This window comes from Paramormyrops kingsleyae, chromosome 10 (assembly GCF_048594095.1).
Source record: "Paramormyrops kingsleyae isolate MSU_618 chromosome 10, PKINGS_0.4, whole genome shotgun sequence".
Taxonomy (NCBI): domain Eukaryota; kingdom Metazoa; phylum Chordata; class Actinopteri; order Osteoglossiformes; family Mormyridae; genus Paramormyrops; species Paramormyrops kingsleyae.
The window spans coordinates 34,708,870-34,730,080 of NC_132806.1; the positions used below are offsets into that span (position 1 = coordinate 34,708,870).

At 41.3% G+C, this 21,211-nt stretch overlaps 3 protein-coding genes and 2 non-coding genes across 8 annotated transcripts; all 5 read right to left on the bottom strand.

Annotated features, from left to right (window-relative positions):
* Positions 1-7,203: 7,203 nt before the first annotated feature.
* On the bottom strand, positions 7,204-8,902 carry LOC111848912 (protein Wnt-8a-like). The gene is made up of 5 exons (XM_023821288.1): positions 8,873-8,902; positions 8,435-8,573; positions 8,192-8,317; positions 7,948-8,090; positions 7,204-7,761 (listed from the first exon to the last, which is right to left on the bottom strand). The coding sequence occupies exons 1-5, from the start codon at positions 8,885-8,887 to the stop codon at positions 7,204-7,206; spliced, it is 981 nt and encodes a 326-aa protein (XP_023677056.1). The 5' UTR covers positions 8,888-8,902.
* A 559-nt stretch (positions 8,903-9,461) lies between these two features.
* Positions 9,462-14,330, bottom strand: LOC111848911 (protein Wnt-8a-like). Of its 4 annotated transcripts, none has more exons than XM_023821286.2 (7): positions 14,284-14,330; positions 11,768-11,901; positions 11,617-11,650; positions 11,280-11,418; positions 10,939-11,064; positions 10,667-10,809; positions 9,462-10,514 (listed from the first exon to the last, which is right to left on the bottom strand). In XM_023821286.2, the coding sequence occupies exons 2-7, from the start codon at positions 11,836-11,838 to the stop codon at positions 9,948-9,950; spliced, it is 1,080 nt and encodes a 359-aa protein (XP_023677054.1). In that variant the 5' UTR covers positions 11,839-11,901; positions 14,284-14,330; the 3' UTR covers positions 9,462-9,947. The 4 variants fall into 4 exon arrangements, with proteins under 4 accessions (XP_023677054.1, XP_023677053.1, XP_023677052.1 ...); XM_023821285.2 differs by having other exon boundaries at positions 14,202-14,325; XM_023821284.2 differs by having other exon boundaries at positions 13,838-14,325.
* Positions 14,331-16,014: 1,684 nt separating this feature from the next.
* Positions 16,015-18,501, bottom strand: tmsb2 (thymosin beta 2). Its single transcript, XM_023821290.2, has 3 exons — positions 18,284-18,501; positions 17,373-17,479; positions 16,015-16,363 (listed from the first exon to the last, which is right to left on the bottom strand). The coding sequence occupies exons 2-3, from the start codon at positions 17,470-17,472 to the stop codon at positions 16,326-16,328; spliced, it is 138 nt and encodes a 45-aa protein (XP_023677058.1). The 5' UTR covers positions 17,473-17,479; positions 18,284-18,501; the 3' UTR covers positions 16,015-16,325.
* Positions 18,502-20,411: 1,910 nt separating this feature from the next.
* On the bottom strand, positions 20,412-20,484 carry trnav-aac (transfer RNA valine (anticodon AAC)). Its single transcript has one exon. It is a non-coding gene; the product is annotated as a tRNA-Val (tRNA).
* Positions 20,485-20,630: 146 nt separating this feature from the next.
* trnav-aac (transfer RNA valine (anticodon AAC)) lies at positions 20,631-20,703 on the bottom strand. Its single transcript has one exon. It is a non-coding gene; the product is annotated as a tRNA-Val (tRNA).
* Between the last annotated feature and the right edge of the window lie 508 nt (positions 20,704-21,211).

Here is a 21,211-nt window from a genome sequence, read left to right on the forward strand (position 1 = left end):
ATCAAAATGGCACAGCAGAGAGGCAGTGGAGGACCATTTTTGAGATGGCAAGATGCCTACTGTTAGAGAAAGAGTTACCAAAGGTGTTATGGCCATATGCTGTTCAAACGACTGCCCATATTAGAAATCGTTGCTATAATGAAAGAACGCAAAACACACCTTACTTCATGCTCACCGGAAAGAGGCCAGACCTCTCAAAAATGTGGATATTTGGCTCAGACTGTTACGCATACAGGCATGGCCAGAAGAAATTAGATCCTAGGTGTGATAAAGGAGTCTTTGTGGGGTACAGTAAAAATAGCCCTGCATATTTGGTCTATAACCGTCAGACAAGAAAAGTGACCAAGCACAGATTGGTAAAATTCACTAAGAAAGAACGTAGTGAACAAACAACACAAACAGATGAGGATGATCTAGAAATAGTTGCCGGTAGAGACAACAGTGCTGGTGGGGAGAAGGTTGACGAGTCACATGGTGAGGGCAGTACAGATGATGAGATCAAAGATGATCAAGAGGATAATGAGGTGATGAGGGAGGAAGTCTCAGGTGAGAATGGAAACAAAACAGATGCAGAAATCATCCCAAACCAAAAACAACGGTTATCACAGAGAGAAAAGAGACCCCCAAAATATTTAGAGGATTACGTATCAGATCAAAACAAGAGTGATGTAACATATGTGAACATTGATTATTGTTACAGGGCAGTATTTGGTGTTCCCCAGACGTATAGAGAGGCTTTGATGTCACCTGATGCACCTGAGTGGAAGCGTGCAATGCGGGAAGAGATGGATTCACTCAAAGAAAATGACACTTTCGAATTAACTACATTACCTGAGAATAGGAAGATCGTTGGAGGAAAATGGGTCTACACCATTAAAGAAAATGGTGGGATGGGAAAGCTCTTAAAAGCAAGATATGTGGCAAAGGGCTATAGCCAGACTGAAGGTATAGATTATCATGAGACTTTTGCACCTACAGCAGATCTGACGTCAGTGCGAGCATTAATGCAGATAGCTGTCCAGAATGACCTTATAGTTCATCAAATGGATGTCAAGACGGCATACTTACATGCACCTATAGATGAAGACATTTACTTGGAGCAACCTGAGGGTTTCGAATCAACTTCTGTGACAGGGGAAAAGTTGGTGTATAAACTGAAAAAATCCCTGTACGGTTTGAAACAATCTGGTCGGAACTGGTATGAGCTACTAAATGATCACCTTGGACAAAATGGTTTTGAGAGAAATTTGTCAGATCACTGTATATATAGGAAGCAAGCCGGAGAAGACATTATCATAGTCATCATTTGGGTAGATGACCTAATCATTGCAGCAAGCAGTAACAAAGGACTTAACAGATTCAAAAATAGCATGAAAAATAAATTCAATATGAAAGATCTAGGGAGGATTTCACATTTCTTAGGTATTGGATTTGAACAAACAAATGGAAAAATCAAAATGAGCCAAAAGGGATATGTGATGAAAATGCTAGAACGTTTTGGAATGTCAGACTGCAAGCCTAGGACTACTCCATGCGAGTTAAAGGTAGAGAGTGGTGAGAATTATCAAGATAGCAGCATGGAGGTCCAAAATCCCAGAGAATATCGAGAGATAGTGGGCAGTCTTATCTATGCCATGACATGTACCAGGCCAGATATTAGTTGGATAGTAAGCAAACTATCACAAACCCTATCAAGTCCAAAAGCACGGGATTTTGTGACTGCCAAACACGTGCTAAGGTATCTAAAGGGCACAAGTGATTACGAGTTGTGTTTTCAGAAAACAAATTGTGATCTGAGTCTAATAGCTTTCAGTGACTCTGATTGGGCATCATCCCTCAATGACAGACGTAGTACTTCAGGATATTGTTTTAGCCTGACAGAACAAGGTCCGGTAATTTCCTGGAAGTCAAAGAAGCAACCAGTCGTTGCATTGTCCACATGTGAGGCCGAATATATAGGTCTAGCAAACGCTACCCAAGAAAGCATATATCTAAGTCAGTTGCTGAGTGGTATGGATAACAAGGTGTACACCTGTACTAAAATGTATGGTGACAATCAGGGAGCAATTGTACTAACAAATAATCCTGTGAACAGAAAGCGATCAAAGCACATTGACGTTAAATACCATTTCATTCGCGATGCAGTAAATGAAAGAAAAATAAGTATTGAGTATTGTTCATCAGAAGAGATGGTTGCTGACATGTTGACCAAACCTGTATCAAAAGTAAGAATGTTGAAGTTCAAATGTTTTCTTTTTGGAAGTGAATAGAGATGTATAATACCACTAACAGGTGTTTTCATATGATGAGAACAAGTGGGGGTGTTGGATTATGTGTTCTCATCTCATATGTTTGTATTATTTCTGATTATTAAGTTTTTTCCACGATGTTGACAAAAGGGTCTATTTTTTCTTTTCTGCGCATGTATAATGTGTGACACGATGTATGCTGCGTGTGGAGTGATTTCTTCACTCTTTCTGTAAGTTTTTCATGACAGCAGACGTGTGTAGACGTGTGTCAAAATGTATGCTTTAAAACGAAAATGTAAATACTGAAAAGGCGTAAAATAAAACACCAGTTTATAATATTAATCAGTTTATTGATTTACACAAATGAATGAAGAGAACATTTGGTTCATACATATGGAGGCAGAAAGCTCAACAAGGGGTAAAAACGTGTTCGGCAATATTATCTTGGCGTTTTGCAGCCACCATCGGTTTGTCGGTTTAATTCAGCGGTTACTTAATTCAAACAGCTGTTTTCAGTGAACCATCCTAAGGAAATCTTCTCGATACACAGGCGTAGCCTGGCGTTTTTACTGCCGTTTTCAATCCGAAACGTTAGGCCAGATTACATTACTAAATTAGATAACAAAATTAATGCTGAGGAAAATACACAGTCATGTATACCGTCTGTATTAACTCATTAATTCTTCAACAGTGTCTGCACTAGTTTTCTATAAGATAAAATCAAAAAAGCGAAAGAACATGTTATTTTTGTTGTTATTTCTGTTGTTAATCCTTCAAAAAACAACTAGCGACTAAGAAGAGACAAGCATCCATAAATGCTTGTAACCATTGACAATGCAGCATAATGTGGAATGTGGAGTATATGCAAAGGTACTTTATCCGCCTCGCAGGACTGGAACTGTTGTGACCGTGCGCGGGCACGAACGAGCAGTGAACGGGGAAACAGGATCGGGCACACGGAAGTCCAGAAAACGGGGTTTTATTGCAGGCGAAGCACGTGCAACACCATAAAACAACATCAATGACCGGACTGGGGAAACAGACTTCAACGCGGACTAAATACACAGAACTACTCAGAAATAACACGAAACAGCTGAATACAATTAGAAATTGACACGAGGTGGCACACGGAAGGATCGTACGAGCAGGTCATGACAGGAGCTGCCTAAAAGAAGAAATGGACGTAGATTCTAAACGTTACATTATCAATATATCCATAAGCCCGTCTTCTGCCCTAGTACATTTACCTTCACCATACTGACATGCTAGAATGCTTCCAAAGCACTGGTCACAAACTATTTGACTATAAAGAAATGTATCGAGGCACTTAATATTGTAGGGGCTCCTACCAATTAGGCAGAATTCACATTCTCCCTTACCTATGCTCATGCGCGCAGGGTGTGGTGATCACGCATGCCCAAGCGGGGACTCTTCTGGCGCAGGCTTTGCGGTGTTGTAGGCACGATAAAATAGACACCTGTTTTCGGTGCCCAATTTGTGGTGATTGCCTCTTTACTTTTTTTCTACCGCACCGCGGCCCTACAATATCAGTATAAAACTGTTATATTCATTTTATTTTTTGAGTTTATTTTAAAATGTTTAAAATGAACTTAATTCTTTTGGTTTTTTATATTGTGTTTCTGCATTTTACAAGTGACATCTCTTGGAAAACTAATCCAGTTCGTTTTGGCCTGTGCCAAGTGGAAAAGAGACAGGTTACAACTTTGGAAGAGCACCCCTGCTGTTCAATGGGTGGTAATTCCACTTCTTGCAGAAACTTGGTTCTTGCCCTTAAAAGCATGCCCAGTACATTTGGGTAGAATTAATGACATATTATAGTCTGGCTACAGATGTAGGACAGAACATTCATTGGTTGTACAAGTATGAGTAGAGGTGCATAGGAATTATTTAGTGTTCACATATCATCTTTAAAACAGAAAAATAGCTTGGTGTCAACGAGTCAGCCAATTTTCAGGTGGGGTTAAAGACCTTCCTCTAGGCCCAGTGGTAATTGAGGGATTTGAACTGACAAACTTCTGATCACAGGTAATGTGAGACTAAAGACTGCTGTGGTAATGACAGACCTCTCTTGCTAAGTTACATGATTGCCAGCCCTCTCATCTTGCCGTTGTGCCTGAGGTGCCTCATTGCCTGAAGACAGTAAGTGCATCTCTCCAAGCTGGGATACATTGTTATTCTCTACTTGTGACTGCAGGTTCCTGCTGATAGGGTCAGTGTTGGGCTGGATTCTTAGGCAAGTCTCTGAGTTAATGCCAGAAACACTGGAGTGTAGTGAGCTGGTGAAGACCATGGGTGTTGATCAACATGCATGTTTGACTGTTCTTGTGTTCCCACATACTTGTTTGTTGTCATTTTCTATTGCTGAATTCCAGTTCCTATACTCAAGAACACAAGTACTGAAGACGGTAATAATCCCTGGGTGTTCTTCATGCCCCACTCCAAATATCAGGGATACATTGGTTGCAGCCTTCGCCAACAAGAACAATCCCATGATTTATTGCATTCTAAGATTGTTCTTGGGAGGCAAGTTAGGAAGACAAATATTATCTTTGCATTCTTGATATTCTTGAGAATTGTGTATCGTATTGAGTGGCCCCTTGGCTTTGCAGTATTGTTTTAGTCCTTGTTTCAGTTTTGTTTACCGAGCAGTAGATACTGTTGACAACAACATTTCTCTGTAGACAGAAGATTATAGCACTAGGCAGGAATACACCCAAAAGTGATTTAGACATAAGATTGAATTTCAAAGAATACAAGTCTCGTATAGTAGAAAATCAGATCTTTTTCTGGCAATTTAAAATTAGTATTTCTATCTTGAAACATGATATGTTTCACATAGATCTGATTTAACTTCCAGTGATGGACATTCAAAAAAACATTGAATTAAAAATAAACAGCGGGGCTGAAGGACTGACGGCATTTTGAAGCAAGCATGAGAACAGGGTTGTGAGGACAGAGCTTGTCATTTCAAGGAAAGAGAGCATCCATATCTTTGTAATGCAAAAATCTCCTCTCCAAAGCAGAAGGAAATGAGCCTTTTGTAGATTAGGGCAGACAACCTCATCCCCAGAGCTATAGTCTGAAGGGGGTGAGCAGGTGAGCTTCACAGCGATTTCAGCATGATGGGGTGAGCAGGTGAGCTTCACAGCGATTTCAGCATGAAGGGGTGAGCAGGCGAGCTTCACAGCGATTTCAGCATGAAGGGGTGAGCAGGCGAGCTTCACATCGATTTCAGCCTGCTCGCATCCATATGAAAGGCAGAGTGAGAAGGAGGGACAAAGGCACAGCTGGGCCCAGGGTGAAAACAGTGTATTACAGTGACAAGTCAGACCTAATAATGGTCAACACGGTGTGCTGTATTCATTAAGGCTCAATGGGGGACCATGGGAAAACAAGGTGTCCCCAGAGGCAAGCAAACAGGATGGTGTTGTGAATACTCTGGCATTTATTAGATGACTAGCTTCATAGCTTTAACATGAGGGCTATTAAATAAATACACATAAATACATGGGTTACACTTGTTTGTTACCCTCATAGTCTCAGTGGGTTATCATACTTAATTTTTAGGTTTGATTATGAGATTTTAAGAAATGTGGTGTCCACTATTACTCCAAACATATCAAACAGTATGGAATACTCATGGTCTATTGTAGTAGTAATGGAGAATGAGAAATAGTCAATGGAAATCAATGAATGAAATATGGGTAAACATTTACAATTTTTCTTGATGTCTGCCTAGTACATGCGTCAGTAGAGTTAAGAATATCACTGACAGCGGTTAATCCCGCATGCCTCCTAGTGATGATGGTTTGTTATTGACTCACTGGTTACTGGATTTTCCTGCTGATTATGATGATAATGATTATCGAACAAGAACAACAAAACAGAAACAACAAACAGATGGGTGTATAATGATCTTTATGTCTATGTGTTCTCAGAAATACCCCCATCTAGTAGTTCAAATTATTAGTAGATGTGATGTCTTTAGCTGCAAGGATGGATTTTGGACAACAATAGTTAGGCTAATTGTCTGCATTTCCTTTTAACTGTGGGTATATTTGAACTACAACGTAATAATTGGTCTACTCTTGTGCATGTAGTAGTAATCTTAATGTACATAAGCAGCGCAAATATATATAAAAAAAAAAAACGTTTTTCTGTGCACGAAGCGCATATGCAACACGTACTTTGATTCATTCTTAGGCGTTTAAAGTCCATTGTTAAAGTGTGATGATATACAACAGCGCAGCGGTGCCCCGGATTAACATGTCAAACACCAAAATCACCGATGGGTTTCCTTAAAGCAGTCTCGAAACCTTTTGTCCTTTTGGAATAATTAAGCATTCCCGCAACGCCTTGCCCACTTAAAAGCGAGTCTAAATCAACTTTCTCGCGGGCGAGGTGTGTTCGCTACACGTCGAGTTTCAGCCATTTGCGCTTGATCTTCCCCGTTATGGTTAACAAAATTAGTTAACAATTACATTATAATTTAACTTTCTTTCATACTTATGTAACTTTCTGTGTATCTAATTCATTATCGAGGAAACTTCCAAAATTTCTAAATTGGCTTCTTGCGCACACATTTACATTTACAGCATTTGCCAGACGTCGTTAAATCGGTGTTTTAAAGACTCCGTTAATAAATACATTATAACACTGATTCAGCAGAACCCGGGCTAAGAACACCATCAGTCTAAAAACTCTGTTATATATACACATACATTATATAAAACAACCAGGGTGTTTAAGATTAGATTTATTTCGAATTAGTTGTGAGGACCATTTATATAGGCCTATATAAATATTTAAAATCTATACACAGTCAAAAACCGGATGAAAAGTGCAGAATTGTCATCACGAACAGTACTTAAAATGTCATTTTTGGAGTGTAAGACCGTACTCGAAGTCAAAATGGTCCACTTTGGTTCATAAATCACTTGTGCCCACGAGTTCTTCGTCTGTGGTGATGCCCATAACCGCCTTCTCTCCTGGCGCAAACGTGCTTGATGCTGAGCTGAGAGCAGTGGTCGCATTTTACCGTGCAGCACCAATGGAACTTGCAATTGCAGCTGCTAAAAGTTTCTGTCCGTCTCTCTTCGACCCTCAAGCCGCACTCATGGCAGAGTCTGCGGCAACTCCTCTTTTCCCACTGCGATAAACTGTCCCCGTTGTAGAGACACTCCCTGCCTTCCGTGCCATGTAGTCCCAGGCTTAGGTTCTTGAGGCAGTAATCTGGAGAATCTTCCAAGTACACGAGCTCAGTACGGGAGATGGCGCTGAATGCGTCCGCGATGGCCCCGCGGTTGTCAGCGCTGTTCCCAGCACGCAAGCGCCTCTTATCCATCTCCAATTTATGCGCCTGGTCGTGCTTAACTTTCAAGTAATTTCCGACTTCTCGGAAGTCGGACAACTGCAGCCAGCAGGTTTTGATGGTGCAGCTTTCTGACATCCCGTGGCACCTGCAGATCTGCTTCATGGTTGCTTTCACAGCCTGAGGCAGAGAATTTCAATTATTAAGTTAGAAATTACGAAGTTCCAGAAGCTATCAATGCACCCAAATTATTAATGTAGTCGATTTGGATGCGGTGCAGGCGGGCAGAAAAAACCGATGCAACTTTCCGACCTTCCGAAATTACCTTAAGGGAAAGCATGCATGATCATCAGCAAAAACCCTTACCATTCTCCCGGCCTCGTTGTTGTGCAGGTTCACTGCTGCTCTCGAATCCTGGCCTGTTTCAAGGGAGTCCACGTACTGCTTGGAAATTCTTTCCCCGAAATCCGCGTTGTCACTGCAGCCACCCCAAAGCCACCCGCGGCCGCCTGTTTAAAAACCCGTTTGTTTTAACCAAGAATGAAGCTATATCATCCAGATATGTTACGTTTTAAATGTCACGGCTGAATCAACAATTAAAGCTTCTTACCGATTTTTCCGTTTCTTGAGTTGTCGCAGCCGCAGTTGTCTAGGTCTCCAAGGCTACAGTTTTTCGTTAAACTGTACATGACGCCGGCAGCACTTATCGCATGTAAAAACGATGTCTCTCTGGTTGCTAAAAGAACAAATGTATAATTAGCGGTCGTTTTTACGTTGGTATGGCTAGAAAAGAGATTGTAGCCTACGTAACATGTTTTTTTTTCCTTTTGGGAATGCATGTCAAATAACTCACCGCTTCGGAGTCCATTGTAAGTAGAGAGTTGGAGGGCACTTTCGGGACAGTTCCACCTGTCCCAAGCGAACTGATGTTTGCACTCTTCTATGCCACTCTGCGCCCCAGCCTGGACGCTGCTGGCGTATGTGAGATATGCCTTTAAAGGACATAAAGAGAAGAGGATGAATTGTTTATTACAACCATGTAACAGTTCCGTGCAGTCAGAATAATTGCTGTCGCTTATTGTGTGTGTGAGCACTGCGCTATACTGTGCGGCCTGGGACAGGCTGCAGGCCCCCGACCTTGACCACACAAGTAGGTGAAGGATTGATGGATGCATGTACTGATGGACATATAAAAACTGACCGCAATTATTGGAGTGTGTGTGTGCGTGTATATAGTACATAGTGTATATATGGGAATTACAAATTGCTCAAACACAAATGTGATAATTACCTTTGGTCCGGTCATAAGAAAATTGTTTACAGACCTAAAAAGAAACAAAATAAAAAATCAGTACAAGTATATTATCACTGAAAACGATCGATAAGTCTCGTATAATATCAAATCCATAAAATAGAAGCACCCAACTTACCAAGCATATCCGGACAAGATTTTTCCGTTTATGTTCATGTACAGCGTGAAAAAATACACAAACAAACAGGAGCTCATTGCTGATCGCGGTCCTTCTAAACAGTCGCAAGTTTTGAAAAACTGACTCAGAAGCCGAATTTTGCCTCTGAATTTATGGGACAGATATTTGGAGGGAATAAGAATGATCTTTTGTTTCCAAGATCCCAGGAACATCATTGGACAATAGAAGGCAGGGTGGCTACAGAAACGCCCACGTTGAACATCAAAGAGTTGTCAATTCACAAGTTTTTTCCCTACCCAAGAACACCCAAATAGATCGTGGAAATTAATTACTTTAATCCACAGTTAACTGTGGGGTTTAGCATGCAAATAGTCATGGAAACAAGTTTATGTCTGCTTAACCCAAATATCTAATTGTAAAGTAATCTAAGCGATTAAAAATACGAACACGTTAGAAGCCACGAATTCATTTAATAGTTAATAGGGAATTCAAATTACAAAAATATACAGGAAACAAATATTTAAGATGTTATCATATACCTTTAAAATAATCGTTTTATACAAATTATTTATAAAATCACAAACTATCCTAAAGTCATGCTATTCTAAGAAGCCGCCTATCTATGATATTACCACAGTCAAAACAGGCTGTATGTGGAAAAAACTAAACGTGCGGAACGTGCGCATATAAAAATAAAACTTTCTTACATTGTTATAAATAGAACAAAAACACTATTAGTAAAAGTGCGTGATTTGTGTTTAAGGCAAGAAAAAAATGCATCGACTGTGGGAATACATAAATGGTTTTTAAAGTATAGGACTATAAGGCAACATCTAACCATGTTAACCATATTTGGTTTTAAATCAAATTGTAAATAAAATATTTGTAAAAATATAAGTACGTAATCGACTCTTATTATACAGTGGGCTTGGAACATTAATTGTCATGCACGCGATGTCGTCGCCGCGTGCTGTTAAGGGGTCTCCGATGTTTGTCCCTCTTTGCACAGAAATACTTGGCGACGACCTGAGTGCACTTCTCGCACTTAACGGTGCAGCACCAGTGGAACTTGCAGTTGCAGCTGCTAACAGTCTCCGTCCTCCTTTCCTCCACCTTTAACCCGCACTCATGGCATAGTCTCTTACAGCTTCTTCGCTCCCATTGGGAAAGGTTTTTGCCACCCTGCAGACACTCCCTTCCCTCTGTGCCTTGTAGCCCCAAACTGGAGTTTTTGATGCAGTAATCCGGAGAGTCCTCCAAGTATATCAGCTCCGTTCGAGCGATGCTGCTGAAGGCGTCCGCAATGGCTCCTCGGTTGTCAGCGCTGTTCCCGGCACGCATCCGCCTCTTGTCCAGCTCTAGTTTCTGCGCCTGGTCATGCTTTACCTTAAGGTAGTTTCCGACGTCTCGAAAGTCGGAGAGTTGCAACCAACAAGTTTGGATACTGCAGCTGCCAGACACACCGTGACATTTGCAGGATCTCTTCATAGTCGCCTTAATTGCCTTTAATTTAAAAATTGCATAAATGACAGGAGCAGCATAAGTACATTTCCATTTCACCGATTTTGCAATATAAATTAGAAACCAATTTGTAAGTCGGCCTACATTAAACACACTGATGGGGGAAAGATTAGATTCTGAAAGCTGACACTAACCAGTCTCCCGGCCTCGTTGTTGTGCAGATTAACTGCGGCTCGAGAATCATGGCCCGTTTCAAGGGCATCAACAAACAGTTTGGAAATGTTTTCCCCAAAGTCCACGTTGTCACTGCAGCCACCCCAAATCCATCCCTTTCCCCCTGCAAAATTTAAAATGCAAAATTTACCATTAAAAAATCTAAAATTATTCAGCAATGAACGGCAAGGAATGTGTTATGTTATTTGTGATCATCAACAGAAAACACTACAGTGCACTAATATATTCTCACCAATTTCTCCAATTCTTGAATCGTCACAGCCGCAGTTATCGAAATCTCCCATGCTGCAGTTCTTGGTGAGCGTGTACATGACTCCGGCGGCACTTACAGCGTGTACAAAAGATGTTTCTCTCGTGGCTAGAATTCAATTTTAAAATGAATCCTTTACAGCAGGTACACAATACATTCATTTCAATACATCTGAAACCTTTGTAGATAGGCCTATTTACTAAAATTGGGACACGAAAATTAGGTTAGGTTTATTACTACACGTTAATCTGTATATCACCGCGCAATTTAAGACTTCGTAATGTTAAATATGAAGTGTTTAGGTCCAAACGTTTGAAACCTACCTCCGCGTAGTCCGTTGTGGGTAGACAGCTGTAGCGCAGTCTCTGGACAGTTCCACCTGTCCCACGCAAACTGGTATTTGCATTCCTGAATACCACTCTGTGCGCCAGCCTGGACACTGCTAGTGTATGTAAGATAAGCCTAGAAACGGACAAATGCTTTTAATGATACAATTAACTGATAAACTAGCTCAATGTCTTCTCATATACCACTTACACGACTAGTCTCATATACCACTTACACCTGACGAATAATTACGTATATGTACTTGTCAAATTAATGTAATTAATGTATTAAATTCACATACTACAACTACTAATCAAAAATAAAAAAAAATACCTTGGGTCCCGTCATCAGGAAATTATTGACAGACCTGCAAATAATATTCAAATTACACAAAATCACACCAATTCAATATAAATCTGAAATACTTATTCAAATGACTTTAATATCAATCTGAATATCGGCTCCTGTAACCGCTGTACCATACCACGCTGCGGCAGAGAGCAGGTGACAGCCCACTGTAAAGAGCACGGATGCGAGGAGCTGGCACGGGCCCATTGCAGGGAACTCCGCGGTGTCACGGTCTCTGGAGGGTCCGAGGCGGCAGTACTAACGAGGCGGCTAAAAGAATTAAGGCATGAGGAAAAGTGGGAAGAGGGGGACAGTTCAGTTATTTATACTGTCGTCTTCTCGGAGCGGTCGTTTTTTCTACTTTTTACATTTTACTGTGAACCTTAGCGAGGCCATTGTGTGTTGTGCCCTACAGACATAGGAAATGGCGGGCTCAGCTGCACTTCAAAGCGTTGACAGTTTTTTTTAATAGCCCCCGTTTCATTCGTTTCCCAGGTGTTCAAATTTCGCTTTCCCAGGCAATGAAGGACAGATAATGAAGTGCGGAACAGTGTATAATAATACATTTAAAATGAAGGTAAACATTTTTATATTATATATGTAATTTACACGAGCATTTAAATCCACATCAGCAGTGCTAATGTGCGCACACATTTCTGGATGTGAAGCAGTTGTGTGTTCAAATCTATTGGACACTTAACAGTTTCTGAACAGTCAGGCTAATTAATGTGCATTTAAAAGCCGTGTAATACGCTGTCATATGGTCATTCAAATAAATACACACTTCTTTGTTTATTGCGGAACTCGGATAATACGGTCTATATTTAATTCGCGCCGCTTTTCTAAACCTTAGTAATATATTTGCCTGCTAAAAATGTCTTTTTTTGAACCGTGTTTTGTTAAACATTTACAAATTTAATTTAAAAATTGATTGGATTTAAAAAAGCATGCATTGTGGACGCCAGCTACCCATGGCCCTCGTGCTGAATACAAAGCAATAAAGTCATTCTAAACCACATGTCAAGAGTCATGCAAATAGCATGTCACACACTGGCGACAGTGGCGCGCTCGTGATAAAGGAATAATAGGTGATTCCCTGGGAAAAAAATCGGTGTGAAAATAGTCTGGAAAAGTGAGCGTGAATATCTTTTCTAGATGCCAAATGACATGACTTCCACATAAATATTTTCGGTGAAATGTAGTTATGTTCAGTAGTCGCAAGGAAAATCAACGAGTTTTTAAAATACATTTTTCCCCAAGTACCCGTTTTAATATTTATAAACAAATGGATATTGCCTTTGCCAATAACAGGAGAATAAATGAGTGTCTGACAAAATTATAGAGCCTACAACTTGTAATGAGGCCTATGTTGCTCTGCCTGGATGAGAATTTAATGAGCGCAAGTTTCACTTAATTAAAACACCGTTGTCACATTCACGCTGGGCGGCTAAAGAGTTACAAGGGCTAGATCACGAATCAAGAAATCACCAGCCCGCGGAGAGCTTACTGGCGACGCAGAGCTCACATCTCTGATATTGTATGTAACAGATTTGCACGGCTCGGCTCAATGTATTAATAGCAATTCGTATTGACATTAGACTTTGAATTGCAGTTTTTGTTACTTGTAAGTAGATATTAATCAAAAGTTCATTCGGGGGATTGCACTTAATCAAATTGAGGCGTGCCTAGCCTCCACGACCATTCGGGGAGTTTTCAGCCAATTTTCAATAACGGTGAGCTTCATCTGAGAGCACTGCTCCCTTCCATTACAATGGAGCTGGGCGCAGGTGAGAATAATCCCCGCTAATTGGATATCGGCAACATCAAGCCAGAAACATCAACGCCCAACACCTACTCGAGAAAAAAAATCAAAGACAATTAATACTTTATCCTTGCTACGTCGTTTAAACGTAAGGACGTTTTATTTTTAACTATAGTTTTACAAGCTGATAATCTAAAAACAACAGTCCATCAAACTGACGTACTAACGTTGTGGTGAGCTTATCCGCCATAAGCATCACTAGTTTAATAAGAGAAACCTGAAACGTAGCGTAGCTGAACACATCTATCATCAAACTTAGTGATTCACTGGAACATGCCGTGCAATATAGGCCTAAACCCATTTTATGGGTCGTGTATTTATGTGGACAGAGTATTTTTATACTCCCGAAGTATAAAAGTAAACGAAATCCAATTGTGAGCCTACCTGAAGACAAAGAGTCCATTTCAGTTCGACCACATAACTTTCACCTTCTGCATCGACTTAGGATTTAGGGAACATTAAGTGCAAGCAGCCGCACATGGCAAGGGGAATAGGACCTTATGTGTTCGTGCAATCGCTGTCGTGGTTTTAATAGGTCACCGACATTAAACAACGTCAACTCCGTGAATGCAGATGCATAGAAGTCGATAATGTCCCTACTTGAAAAAATGCATACGTCTCATATATTCCGCGGCCATGGACTGTCAAACACAATAGTCCTACGTACATTTACACTATGGTGAACGGTTTACGGATGTTTACACAATCTAGTAGAATAATAAAAACAGATAAAGGAAGGGAAATTAACATGGTTTTGCGAGCAGGTACGCCAGACGGGTAGGTCTTCGGTGACAGGAGTACTGACGCCAGCAATCCCAGGCGTCCATTACCAACTAGGGCCGGCGGAATGTCGCGAGGCGGCTGAGGCGGGTCTTCCATTAGCAAGTGTTAAAATTAGAGCCTGGCATAGACCTTAAACCCGATGACGAAATAACTAAAGGGTGGAACAAATTAATTAACGAAAGCGACTCCTGATTGTTTTAAACGCAATGCTTCCTAATTTGTGTACAAGATTAATATAACATAGAAGTTTTAAAATGTTTCCGCAACAAAGTTACTGGTTGCCAAATATTTCGAAATTCGTGCAGTAACCGAACGGCTTTACTAATCTATTATTAAGCATGTTCGAAATAATCTGCGCGGTGCGAAACCGTATTATTAACTTTATTGTGTCTGGAAACATGATCATATACTGGACACGACGATTGTGTTTTCTCAGGTATTTCCACGTGGTTTTTCAAGTGGTCTCGATGAGACAGGTGAAAGTTGCTTCGTAACTGGTTTATTTGTATCACTTAGTTTTACTGATATAACGTTAATCATCTTAAGCTTACTGATGGAAAACTCGCCATCTTCAATAAATTGCATCATCTGGCATATAATTTATAACATTACTTTTTCTGTATATGAGGAATTGTGTTTTGCAAAACCTTAATTTTACCTAAAATGTACTTTTATAGGAAATAATTTATACACTAAAAATTCAGTTTGTACAACATCGGTAATATAACAAAAACAGGTTAATGGGTCCTTAACAGTTTTTATCTTTTCAGGAAGTAAAGGGTGAATATTGGATGTGCTCAGATTTCTAGGAAATAATGTATAATAATCACCAAGAGCTACAAGTCTAACTTTACCTAATGTTCAGATCTGCGCCTTTCACAACAGAATCGTCCCAAAGCGCTTTACCGAGATGTGTTTACGTGATGCATTAAACATCATTAGAGAGAGTAATACAGAACAGGAAAAAGGAAGGAAAGAAGTTAAATAGAGAAATAACAGAATAGAATAGAATAGTGAAACTTCATTAATCCATGAGGGAAAATGATCTTTTTGTCTATATCCCATCTTGCTTTTCCTGAGATACAGAGACAAAAATACAGGATTACTAAGAGTATTTAAAATGGATTAATAAGATTATTTAAAATGGATTAGTCAGATTATGTGAAATGGCTTAATAAGATTATTTTTGTAGGATAGCAGTAGTAAACTGTAAATTGGTTCAGCGTAACACATAGGGAGCACCACCTTAAACAAAAGTGTAAATTGGAGTGATAATTTTGCTGACATATACAGTGAGGTTTTTTTTATTTTAGTTTCAGCAGATTCAGACAGCACTTCAGAAATGAAATGATTTAATTAGCACCCAAAGAGTGAAAGAAGTAATTAACCTGCCTCTCCATTGTCATTCTGCTTTCCATTATTTTTTCCAGCTCAACATGAAAATCGATCTTGCAGTAATATCTAAATACTGCAGTACTTAGTGGTTCTGAAGCACAGACCTACTTATGTGCCTGAACTGAATGGCGCATGTGGGGCCGCTCTCTGGTGGCCCAGATCGCCAGCGTTTCCATGGCTGTCGGGCCCCCGCAGCTGCCATACTGTGTCCCCTGTGGGATCTAACAGCCATCTGGCAGATTTTATGGGGAGGGGGGAGTAGTGTGGCTATTACCAAATTCTTTACCCAGTGCTGGGGCTACATTCTAGTGATGTCACAGTTTTGGAAATGAGAGAAATCTTTGATACTCTTTTGGAACATAAGATGGGTGGCATGCTGGAAGTAGTTTTATATTTGTTTGCATTTATTTTTCATAAACAAAGAAGAACACAGAAATCAAGCATCAAAAAAGGGGTATAGTAGAGAGAAGAGACATGTGAAGGAGATCATCTTCCAAAGCCTGCATCCACCCCCCCCTTCATCGCTCTATTTGCACCTACCCCCATGTTAAATGAAGGTCATCATCTGCTGTTTTGAATTACAGTTCTACATATCAGAAGTGTGTTTCCCCAGGCAGGCAGAAAAAAAACTTGGTAACAGTCAAGTAAAAGTGCCATTTCTGAGACTGGTTCCGTGGAATCATGGGGTTTTCGGTCAAGGTGATGTCTCCCCTTTCCTTTCCTGTTCGATGACTGAAAGAAGCACAGTGACACCAAGAACGTTAGAGACTAATGGAAGGGCCCTGAATCACACTCCTCATCAGGAACAATACAAAAGCAGTGATAAGGACAATATCAAATAAACATCAGAAGTATTTGTGTGGGAGTGGTGTGTGGTGCAGCATGTTAGCACCCTGTGATCGGAAGGTCACCAGTTTAAATCCCAGGCTGGTTAGAGTAATGATACCATTGGGCCCCTAACCCCCAACTTCTGGGTTTGTCTGAGCCTGATTTCTCTTTGGATAAAAGCGGCTAATAAGTAAATGTAACAATCTAATGTACAATATGAAGCATATAGGATGCTGACCCCTTCTCATGCCTGATCTAGACATGTGGTTACAAGATGGATGAAACTGCACTATGTAGCATATTTATTCATTGTTTTCCAATACAGTCTGCAGCATTTTTATGTTTGATTCCAGATGGAATGCAACATTTATGAAGTCTGGATCACACAAGATTGTATCAGCTGTTCTCAGTTGGTGGAATACAAGGAGCCTGGTGTGATCGGCAAGCCCATGGGCGTGGCACGTTCTGATGGCAGAATGGATGTAATGAAGCTCCCCTTTGCATATCTATCAGAGCCCTCTGTAACGTATCCATCCAATCATGCATATGTTTTCCATCCCTGCTTAGCAATACAAGATCATGGCATGGAAACTTATAAAGAGTGATCCATCTGAAAACAGCCATCTTAGGACTACAGAAGAAAACTGACATGTACAGCTGAACATGCAAGTTCCCCCCACTGAGCCCAGACCATAACTTAATGCGAATGTGTTCATGTGGCGCAGCAAGCGCATGCGGCGCAGCAAGCACATGCGGAACAGCAAGCACATGCGGGCCAGGAGCTGCTTCTATTGTGCTGCTGATTGGAATAGCTGGGGCCAAAGCCCACAGGATAGAGAGAGTCTGCTGGAGCACTGCGCACAGTGAGAGTTCCCAGTGAGAGACCAGGGGCATGCAGACAGGGGACACATACCCTCTTTGGTGGGAAGCGGGTTCTTCTCTCTTGTCTCCGTCTTCTTTAGCTTGGTTTTGTCGAAGCTCATGATCTCGGTCAGGTCAGGCTTGTCGGACATGTTTGCTCTGAGGGAAAGAAGGAAACATCTGATGATGCCTCTGGAAAGTCTCTGCTCTCGATGGTCAAGCATGGCGGCGATGAGGAGAAGCATGTGCAGCCCGTGGGAGACCCTCTGCTGTGCACAGTTATATCTGTAGCAGAAACGTTCACTGTCTGTTTAAATCTTTCACTGTTTCAGTGCTTCCTGGGGTGGGGGAGGCATTGTTCTCAGACCCTCCTGTCAGGAATTAAAGTTGGGGGGCTGTTACATGTGCTGCTCCCCCTCCCTCTGCTCGCCTGTCTACTGGGGGGCTGCCTCTCTTTGTGGTGGGGCAATCGCTCTTTGTTCTCCATTTTGCCGCATTTGTCACTTTGCCACCCCCTGGCTTTCTTTCTGTCCAATGCATACCAGCGGTGCAGTAACACTTCAGTTCCCAGAGAGGGGAAGTAAGCGAATGAGAAAAAGGGAATGTCTAGACGGCTCTGCCTGGCCGATTCCTGGGGATTACGTCCCGGTGATCCTCCAGAGCTGGTCTCTGCCCAGTATCCTGCACCAGAATCTCCTGCTCAGTCCTGCTGCCACTGTCGTAGCTGACAGATCACTCCTCAGACCCAATCTCCAGCATCAGGATATGACTCGCATACCAGCTGCCTTGGTCAGACTCAGAAATCATGCCATGCTTTCTCACCTCTCTTTCCTGAAAGGTTCCCTTCCCGGGCAGCTGTGGGGTTATTTCTGCGGTTCCCTGACTTAATGGCACTAAATGGGTGATGCATCAAACGGTGGATCCCCGGCGCACTCCCATCCCGTGTCCATCTGCCCTACTTACCGTTTTGCGGGGGGCACTGTGTCTGGGATGGCCACGTGCGTCTGCGTCGGAAGTCCTTGGGGCTGTGTCTGGCTTTGCCGTCTGTACAGATGACCCTCTGTCGGTGTGGGGCTTTAAGAGAAAGGGAGAGTGAGCAGGAGAGTGAGAGAGAGAGAGAGAGAGAGAGAGAGAGAAAGAGAGAGGGAGGGAGGGAGGAGGGCTTCTGTCTCTCTATCCCCAACTAAAATCCATACTCCCAGTGGAACAGGTGGGACTTTCTTGGGAGGGGTGCTGATGCCGGATGAGTAACCTACACGCCTGCACGTGTCGAAGGAAGAGGGGATTATGAGGCACATTTTCAAAAACTGAGTGTGAGACAAGCTCTCAGACATGGGCAGCTGCAGTGAGTGTGCATTACGCAGCACCCAGACAAATGTGAGAGGCAGCTGCTGATGGGGGCGAGGCTGGCACTGTGACCACTTACCAACCCGTCACTGCTAGTGTCACCTCTAAAAGTAACGCCAGAGCCAGTGATGGATCCCAATGGTATTTGTATCTTCACACTTTTTTGGAATCTAATCATTATATAAATAACAGTATGTAATATGTATTCCATCTGTATTATTATTATTAGCATTATTATTAATATTAGTAATAATAAAAATGATAATTTATGTGTAATATATTGGATGATTTTTTAAAATCTAGTAGTTAAATGGAGTATGCACATGGGGGATAATTTATGTGTTCTGGGAGGTCTGTTTTCTCTTTGTTATGGTTAGTTATTTCATTCTGATTTATATAATTGCAGTTAGATCAGAATCAGAAAAAAAATTATTGATCCCATAGGGAATTTGCTTATGCTACAACTGCACAGACAGGCACCGTTCGACATGATGAACACTATATAGCAGGAAGGAAAAGTAATAACACAAACAGGAGTTAAAGAAATTAAATAAAACATAAAAGACAGAATAGGTGTCAAATAAGCTACAGGATAAACTCTTTGGAAGAAAAGATATATAACCTGTTTTCAGTAAACTACTATATATGATTATGTAACAGGTTTCTTATAAAGGATAAGGGGTAAATTAGTTATAAAAAAGCTGTACATGGGATGTATTTGATAGGGAACCTCTTGTAGTTAGAGTAATCACTCACATAGTATTATAACTTGGTGTCGCGGTATTGCACATCCAGCGAAACTACAAACTTTACTGCAAAAATTAGTGGCAGCAGACCAAATACCATAACAGTTTTTTACACATTACAACAAGGGTGCTATCATTATATGTAGAATTCGGAGCCTCTTCTCGCGCTGACAGTGAAGTGGAGCAGCCCCGTAATGGCATCATTGTAGGTGACGTCAACGCGCTGAGGTTAACCTGGCGCAGCGAACTGGCCAGCGTAAATAACTGATAAAGTAAGTCTGCGGTGAGTTGTTAGCAGTGAGCTCTGATTTGCTGAAGACACAAATGATGTTATTATATGACATGACATTATATTTAGGCTATGCGTTCTGTAGATGGCATAGTGCTTACGTTTATTAATATCTGCATCGCACTGAAATAGGATGTAGTTGTATAACTGTTACCATACACCTGTGACAAAGTCCGATCTGTTTTGGGTAGATGACTTATTATATGGTAGGAGTCACGAGACAGGAGAGTCAAACTGGTGGAGGCAAATACAATCTGCTGGTTAGTACTTTATTCAGATATAGTGGAAATAGAATGCTGACAATAAATACAGTATTCAAAAAATGTGCTTTCATCGCCCCCTAGTGATACAAGAACAGAAAAACAGGCGCCTTGACTCAGGACACTTAATATGAGAAAGCAGGGGCAGCTAATTCCAGGAGCATTTTGAAGTTTTGCCCAAAGGATCTAACATTGAAATCATTCTGCTGACCATGGATGACCTTCCGATCATTAGCACACACCCGTCCCCGTAATTTTTTGTCCATTTTTTTAACCAATGAGAAACGAAATTTAATCTCAGTGTATGTTCCATGTATCATATATATATATATCACAAGTATGACAACGTGGGTGCAACGCACAAATTCAACAGTCACGTACTGCGCAAAAGGTCTGACTTTGCATAACTTGTTTTTGAAGATTCGGCAAAATTTAGAGGGTAGAAGACATGTTTCCGCCCGGTTTCGAACCGGGGACCTTTCGCGTGTTAGGCGAACGTGATAACCACTACACTACGGAAACCCTCGCTGCTGCTTTTTTCCTGTGACTAATAATGAATGTAATTTTTATGTGTATTGTATAGGTAACGATATTCTTTGACTTTAAATTGGCGTGCGAAAGTTCTTTTTACGTTGGTCAATATGAACTCGCCAAAGTGGGGAAAAAGATGTTTCCGCCCGGTTTCGAACCGGGGACCTTTCGCGTGTTAGGCGAACGTGATAACCACTACACTACGGAAACCACCGAAAACGTCGGTGACAGGAGGGGCCTTTCAGTACACTTCAGTATTTACGTGGAGCTCTGGAAAAAATTGGTCACTATGTTTTTTCTTTTAAATGTGCATTGTTAAATGCGGGTTTAATCCTGGTTCCGCTGACAAGGCAGCAGCAGGTTGCTTCCAGGCTCAACATTTCTAAGACTGCAATGCACAAGAACAAGGTGAAGCAGGAGACACTGGGAATGACCAATTACCAGCCAGACGTTGGACAGATGTGACTTATCCGCATAAGTAGACTTCTTAAATCACCCCATAATTCAGAGGATGACCTCAAGTGACTTTCAAAAACATTAAGTGGTGTGAAATGCACTGGTAGGACAGTTCGTATTAGGCTCCTAGAAAAAAGACTGAGGTCCCATAAAGCAAGGAAGAAGCCCTTCATCAGTAAGAAGCAGAGAAGAGCTAGGCTACAGTTTGCAAAAATGTGTATTTTACACAGGCGCATACCCATAAACTGAGAAATGAGTGAAA

What these genes read in the sequence shown, in the direction of transcription:
- LOC111848912 (XM_023821288.1), bottom strand. An exon ending in TTACAATGGACTCCGAAGCG is followed by an intron (nt 8,318 to 8,434) that starts GTGAGTTATTTG and finishes TTGTTCTTTTAG; the next exon opens with CAACCAGAGAGACATCGTTT. An exon ending in CTCAAGAAACGGAAAAATCG is followed by an intron (nt 8,091 to 8,191) that starts GTAAGAAGCTTT and finishes GTTTTTAAACAG; the next exon opens with GCGGCCGCGGGTGGCTTTGG.
- LOC111848911 (XM_023821286.2), bottom strand. Translation starts at nt 11,838, where the DNA reads ATGGGCCCGTGCCAGCTCCTCGCATCCGTGCTCTTTACAGTGGGCTGT. An exon ending in TCCTGATGACGGGACCCAAG is followed by an intron (nt 11,419 to 11,616) that starts GTATTTTTTTTT and finishes GTCCGTTTCTAG; the next exon opens with GCTTATCTTACATACACTAG. An exon ending in TTCAAGAATTGGAGAAATTG is followed by an intron (nt 10,810 to 10,938) that starts GTGAGAATATAT and finishes TAAATTTTGCAG; the next exon opens with GGGGAAAGGGATGGATTTGG.
- tmsb2 (XM_023821290.2), bottom strand. Translation starts at nt 17,472, where the DNA reads ATGTCCGACAAGCCTGACCTGACCGAGATCATGAGCTTCGACAAAACC. An exon ending in CCCGCTTCCCACCAAAGAGG is followed by an intron (nt 16,364 to 17,372) that starts GTATGTGTCCCC and finishes TGCTTCTTTCAG; the next exon opens with TCATCGAACAGGAAAGGAAA.